Below are 7,217 nucleotides of genomic sequence, written 5' to 3'. Positions count from 1 at the left end.
GTAGTTGTTGCTGCTGCTGCTGTAGCTGTTGCTGCTGCTGCTGCTGCTGCTGTAGCTGTAGCTGTTGCTGCTGTTGCTGCTTCTGCGAATGAATCTGGAGCTGCTGGAACTGCTGTGCGGCTAAGAGAGTGTGCATCGCCTGACTGTTGCGATGGATTTGCTGGTTCGATCCATATGAACCATAGTTCATCATCGATGCACCGTTTGCCACTTGGCCTGTCAGCACCTTAAGATGCTGGATTTCCTCCTTCAACGAATCATTTAGCGCTGAAAAAAAAAACAAAGAGAAGGATGAATTCATCATATAAGATGGCAGTTGACAGCAAACTAATCTTTGTAATGAATTTTACTACAAAACCTGATTAGGAAAAAATATCCGGGCTTGCTTAACTAGAAAATGCAAAAAATAAGAAGGGATTATATGTCATGTCAGAGTTTTTCCTAGCGTTGCTCTCCGAGAAACACAAAAACTAGGTCTACACACATGTCCACATGCACAAAAAACTATATGAACAAATGTTTTGCCGAGGTATAGAAGAGATAGATAAGTCTTAAACGCTTAACCCGAAATAACTTTCCCATGAGCAATACTACGTAAGAGAAACAGATTAGTCATACAAGCAGCGAACAGATTTGGAAATTTTCCAAAAGGGGAAAAGAAGGAAAGCATAGCATTTAGTATTATGCAATTGATCCGACACACGATTGTCCATGTAAAGACACAGACATGCTACATAGACATAGGTAACACCGTCCTGAAATAAGTGCTTCGGTAGTAATCTTTTCGTCTGTGGAAGCCAACAATATACACATAATCACATTGCTAATGGATTGCGAAACAAACTCATAAAAAATTAGGTATGGATAGGTTTTTATGAATTAACATGTAGATCAACTATGAAAGTGATTTTACATAGATGTATCAACTACACGTTAGTCGAATATTAAATTATCAGTATACGCACATGAACACAAAAAAAGAACACAACCAAGGCACACTTTTCTTCTCAGACATATCATGCGTCCGCTAAATTGGTGCAGCATTTCAGTACCTCGAGAGTATCCATGAGATAAATTTTGTGCTAAAAAAGCTAACAGCCAAACCCCCCATGACTTTTTCATAAGACTAAAGGGTATATGAGGGAAAAGATTAAAAGAAATGTTAGCATCGAAGCAGGTTTTTTTGTAAAAAGAGCCTCACCATCCTGCAAATGAACCTGTTGTTCAATTGTTTGTAACCGCAGTTTCAGCTCGTTATTTTCAACAGTGAGGCCACTTGTGTCTCTCTGCACAACAGGAGGAAGAAAATAGAGCTAGCATGATCATCGTTATATTCCAATATATTATATTATTAATTGAAATAAATGACAATAAAGTAAACACAAATTTCATTTGACATGAAACAAGAGCAGCATCGATCCAAACAAGAGATCTCAGAGCATAGACCGCATGCCGACTCAACCAACCTGCCGTAGAGTCAACTGGGCTGAAAGGGATGTTGACTCTGTTTGTAGGGTTTGTATTTTTCTTTCAAGTTCCGCAATGTATCTCATCTTCCTCTCCTTCGACCTTGCCGCAGATTGCCTGTTTGCCCATATCCTATCAAATCACACAAGAGCAGGTCATGCAAGTGCACCAGTTATAGAAAATAATTAGGAAGCAAAGAGGAGAGGGTGGGGGGAATACACAATGCAAAATGAAAGAAGCATGGTTATGGGGTAAACACATCGTTAACAAGTACAAAAACGACCTTTTCACAACATGCAAGAATAACAAAGTAACAAATCTAGTTGCCGTGTAATCCTAAGTAAAGGCAGATCTACAACTGAAATAGGTCACTTCAGCCTATCCTATATTACATACCGAATTTCATTAGCCCTAAAATATAGTCATTTACATCTCCAGATTCTCCGCATAGATGTAGGATTTCTAATGATGATAAAGACTGTCTAATCTTAAATGTCTGCCAAGATAAACTAGGAATTATAACCTAACAGTGCATTCTTCATGGATGTAGCAGACAGGTGTAACCATAACAGAAAGGAGAATCATTATTCTTTGAAATTGAGAAGTAACTGCTGGAAACTATGAGAAAACAAAGCCAATAATAAGTAAAACCATCTATCTACAGATGATTATTTTACACTAGAGCAGTTTCTAAAAGGTCACGGAAAGCCATTCCCATCAACAACATCTTGTAGGACCCCAAAAGAGAAAGAATCCAAAAAGATACTACATGCAAATTCGGGAATATAGAAGCTCGGAGGTTTTCCTAGTCTGCGCCTTCAACAAAAAGAACTTCGTAAGAAGCCAATGCCAAATATGGTACCATAACAAAAACACAATTCAAAAAGTTTGCAAGTTTGGATATTTATGATTTCGTGCAACTCTAATACGTGATACCGTCCTCAGTGAAAAAAACGCAATGCTATCTTAGGTACCATTTCCAATAAACTAGATTAAAGTCTACATAAGAATTCAATCGATCTAGAAGCTTGAAACGGATTGAAATGCTAACAATCTAGGAAATGCAATAAATAAAATGAATCTAAAACTTATAAATTGGTAAATCTTACGTAGCATTAGTTTGACTATTCATGAGACATGAACTTAAACACAGTAACGGTACTGAGCATAGAAGGAAACAAATAATACCTCTTCGCGCGTTTTGGATCAATGAGAGCGAGCTCGGCAAGTTTATCAGCAGACATGGCTTTCTTAGTATCAGATGGAGATGCTTCTTCAGCAACAGACATTAGCATCTCGGGTTTGATAATCGTTGAACCATCCATAGATTGGCTGTGTTGGTGCCTGATTCTCGTCCTTTCGCTAGAACTTGCAGGTGCACCCTCAGGATTGACGAAAACACCAAAATTCTCGGGGCCTGCCTGTGCTCCTTCACTCCTCCCGGCAGGTTCAGAAGGCTCGCCCACTTGGGACGAAGATGTGGCCGAAGAATCGAACTTATCCATATCAAGATACATCGAAAGCAAATCTTCCATCTCATCTGAGAAGGAAGGTCCATCAGCACCACCAACCGCACCAAAATCGCTATAAAAGCCCAAATCATCAGGGAGAGTAAGAATTTCTGAGTGAGCACGTCGATGACCCAGATTCTTAGGTGGGTTATCGAGCATGCGACTAATGTCATGGCTAAATCCGCCAGACTCTGATCCATGACCAAAAGCACCAGCGTCTGAGCTCGAACCTGGGGCCAATGGAGGAAGCGACGATTCAGCTTTCATTCCAAAGCTACTTCCGTTGAGAGAAAATGCCGAGTACCTGCCCGAGGGAGGTGGCAAACCTCCACCGGCGGCAGGAGCTTTTTCCTTATCCATTATCAAGGAATTCACCGGAGACTTGAGGTCACCACTATCTGCAGATGATGATAGTCCAAATCAGATCATAAGCCTGACAACTAGTACACGAATTAGGTTTTGTCCACAAAGTTCAGCTATCGATTCCTTCACCGAGAGAGAGGATAACGAAGAAACCCTAGGAACTAGAATCTACCCGTGAATCAAAATGAGCGAAGGGAACAAAATATTAAAACCCTAACGAGAAATCGAGGAAAAAATGGAACCGTGTTAGAACACTTACAGAGATCCAGGCAAACGCAGTGGCCTCCTCAAACCGAAGCAAAACGACGACCCAACAGAGAGATCCAAAAGAATCGAAGGTGAGTTAAAAGCACAGAAATTTTCCCGAGGAAATTATCGGATTTTCCCGCAAAAGTTAAGGGTTCGGGCAGAAGAAAAGAAGAGGGAAAAGGGAGTCGAAGGGGAAATCACGATCCGACAGAGGAGGAAGGCGGACATTCTCTCTCTGTCCCTTCATGTGTTGTGTCCTGACTTGAATGAACAAATACTTGTTCGCGGATCCAAAACGTGCTTCATGGGTTGTACGTTTGAAAATGTTGTTTCATTTCCCGATAGTTGACCGAAGGTACAACCACGAGATGCGTAAATCGGTGTGCAGTACACTTGTATGTACCGTAGGCAAGCGCGTTCGCGTGTTGAGCACCGTTGGATGAAAAATGAGATGCTGCCTCTCGAGAGACAATTATTTCGTAAAATGGACCGACGAATTGAAGATATCACTAATAATTTTTTTTCGGGAAAAAAAATTAGAATACAAATTTGCGTTAGAAAGTAATAGAACCAGCGAATGTAATGTTATTTTTAATACAGAATAAATGAAAAAAATATTAATAAAATGTTTAAAATTGTGGTGCGATTTCAACGTGTGTGTATATATATAAACGTTGAAGAAATTAACACGATTCCAATGTTAAACCAACGAAAAAATAACGTTAGAATTGAATTCAAAATTTTGACAAAGAAGTGACGGAAATTTTATGTTAGAGGTTATATTTTGAATCAGAAATGAAATTGTATTAAATTGTTAAATGCAAAAGTTAATTCAATTTTATCACTAAAAATTTTAGAAAAAATCCCAAAAAAAATACATGAATTTATCAGTTTTCACGTAATAAAATCTAAACTTTATTTTGTATCAAATAAAACCTCAAATTTTCGAATTTTATATTTTTTTTATCATTTTTAACATATTATTGACGTGATATTTCGATATTCTACGTGACAAGTCAACACTTCGACTATATTTGACACTCCATCATCCAAATAGAATGTCACGTTAGCATAGGTTTAAAAATAATAAAGATTATAAAATTCGGATTTATTTTTTTACTAAAAAAACAAAGTTGAGGTTTTATTTAATTAAAAAAACAAAGTTTAGGTTTTATTATGTGAAAATTGAGAAGTTCAAGTATTTTTTTCAAAATTTTAACATAAAAGTTATAAACATAAACTTGCGATAATAGTTTTATTTCATTGTCGTTTAATAAAAACATATTTTCAAAAATTAATTTTCAGAATAAGAACCGACCCTAACATTAAAAAAAAAACCGATCAGGTCAGGTATTAACTCTCCGTTTGTATCTTCAAATTACATACGGACTCCGTTCGAACCAAGTAACTCTCCCTGTAATTAGTTGTTTATGTCTTGATCATCACTCAAATACACCAAATCACGACATGAACTTCACGTTGATGGAAGCAACGGCATGAGGGCTTGTCGCGAAGATCATGGGTATATATCTCTTTCGTTATGTTGGTGGAGTGAAGTATATTTGCGTCAACTTAAGCTAATGGCGACATGTTTACTTTTGAATTAGACATATATATATATATATATATATAGTCATTCTAAGAAACTATATAACGAAACTATATTTTTTAAAATAGTATACATATATATATATATATAATATCCCGACAAAATATCATATATATATCTTCACCATGGATTCATGATCTTAAACATAACATATAATATACCACCTAATTTGAATAACTCAACCGTTGAAAGTTGATGCAAAACGTCTGTCTCGTCTCAAGTTTGAACCATAAATTGGAGAGGGAAGCGTGTAATTCCAATCAAATGGTTTACTGTCGATTCCAAAAAAAACATATAATCTAAGGAGCGAACCATGTAAATGTAACGACCGAATATATGGAGAAACTACCTATTACCAAAAATGAATAATTTATATATGAACATATTTTAATTTACGAAATGAAGCTATCACTAGCCATCACATGGCTATAGCTTGGGCGATGTTTTGTAGTGGTTTAGGGCACAAGTTAGTCGCAGTTATCTTAATTATTACAGCATAAACTCCGGCAAGGCATCGTATTGTACGCTCACCACTCTGTCTTATTAAAGCATTAGCCTCCCCCCAAAACCGAGAATCTCAATTTAACTTGTTTTCGCCGATTCTGCAAAGCCATATTCCGCCAAAATTTTACGTGTCATCGATCGCCCCTGATGGAAAGCGTAGGGTTAGCCGAGGGGGAAGGCTACAGTGTGGGGAAGATCTCGACGTCGGAGGCAAAGACGAGTGGGAAGAGGAGACAGTACTTCCGAAGACAGTGGAAGCGACTCGACGTTATAAGGACAATGACGGTTGTGGCCGTGCATCTGCTTTGTCTCTTGGCGCCGTTTCACTTCACGTGGGAAGCCCTCTGGCTCAGTTTGATGCTTTATCCTGTGATTTCACTCGGCGTCACGCTGTCTTACCATAGGAACTTGGCCCACCGAAGCTTCAAGCTTCCGAAATGGCTCGAGTATCTCTTCGCTTATATCGGTCTTTTCGCTCTTCAGGTTAGGCCAATATCACTCACCGTCTCTTGATAAAATGCGATAGTTACTTTTAAGGGCCAATGGTTACACCGCCGACACCCGCAAACGGAGCGGTTACGATTTCCGGCGGTTGCGGACGATTAAAAAACTGACTGGTTGAACCGCAATCAATCGCAACCACAATCAAATTAACTTGTGTTTTCTAATCGCAACTTACAACTCGCGTTTTGGTAGCGGTTTCGGCGTTTTAAGAAAAAAAACTAAAATATTTTTATTAGAAATTATATAAAACATTAATATATATTGGTGATGATTTTGTTTAGTGTTATGATTTGATATTATTTTTTAGTATTATATTTTAATAAAAAAAAATACAATAGTATAATTTTTAGGTTTAATAATGATTATTTTTTTAAAAAATTTATAATAAAATTATTTTTTTACTTAAAAATAAATTAAATTGATAATATTTATATTTTAAATTTATTATTTCATTATTATAAATTTAATAAATAATTTTTATCAAATGATACTAAAAATTTAATTAAAACTATTATAAAAATTATTTTTAAATAATATTATTTTTGATAATTTATATAAAAAAAACAACCACAACCGTAATGAACCACTCACTTCTAACTGCACCTACCTGTAATCGTTACCAACAGCAGCTTCTCAACCAGTCAGTACTAATCATTTATAATCGCTATCAAACGTTCTGAAAACGCTGCCACCCGCAACCGCAACCGCTGCGGTACAATGTGTTATCCGCCATTTTGTTGATGCGAAAAGAAATGGCTTTTCTTCAGGGCCATCCAATTGATTGGGTAAGCACACATCGTTTCCATCACCAGTTCACCGATTCGGATCGTGATCCACACAGCCCACTTGAAGGGTTTTGGTTCAGCCACTTCATATGGATATTTGACACCGAGTACATAAGATACAAGGTAATGGCAATCAGTTTCCACATCCTATAATTATCATAATGTTCAAATACGCACATATATATATATATATATATATATATATATATATATATCTCATATACG

At 37.0% G+C, this 7,217-nt stretch overlaps 2 protein-coding genes across 2 annotated transcripts in view; one reads left to right on the top strand and one right to left on the bottom strand.

Annotated features, from left to right (window-relative positions):
• LOC104800891 (probable transcription factor PosF21) overlaps window positions 1-3,842 on the bottom strand; it is a 4,885-nt gene extending 1,043 nt beyond the window's left edge. The window contains exons 1-5 of the mRNA XM_010523873.1: window positions 3,601-3,842; window positions 2,656-3,376; window positions 1,467-1,599; window positions 1,202-1,286; window positions 3-267 (exon numbers count right to left, since the gene is read on the bottom strand). Of these exons, the coding sequence (XP_010522175.1) occupies window positions 3-267; window positions 1,202-1,286; window positions 1,467-1,599; window positions 2,656-3,338 (1,166 nt within the window). The 5' untranslated portion in view covers window positions 3,339-3,376; window positions 3,601-3,842. The remainder of the gene's footprint in view (window positions 1-2; window positions 268-1,201; window positions 1,287-1,466; window positions 1,600-2,655; window positions 3,377-3,600) is intronic.
• A 1,949-nt stretch (window positions 3,843-5,791) lies between these two features.
• LOC104801541 (delta-9 acyl-lipid desaturase 1-like) overlaps window positions 5,792-7,217 on the top strand; it is a 2,420-nt gene continuing 994 nt past the window's right edge. Inside the window, exons 1-2 of the mRNA XM_010524850.1 lie at window positions 5,792-6,186; window positions 6,975-7,115. Coding sequence (XP_010523152.1) covers window positions 5,851-6,186; window positions 6,975-7,115 — 477 coding nt within the window. The 5' untranslated portion in view covers window positions 5,792-5,850. The remainder of the gene's footprint in view (window positions 6,187-6,974; window positions 7,116-7,217) is intronic.

The sequence above is a fragment of the Tarenaya hassleriana genome, unplaced genomic scaffold (genome assembly GCF_000463585.1).
Source record: "Tarenaya hassleriana unplaced genomic scaffold, ASM46358v1 Cleome7, whole genome shotgun sequence".
Taxonomy (NCBI): domain Eukaryota; kingdom Viridiplantae; phylum Streptophyta; class Magnoliopsida; order Brassicales; family Cleomaceae; genus Tarenaya; species Tarenaya hassleriana.
This window is presented reverse-complemented; position numbering and strand designations above follow the sequence as displayed.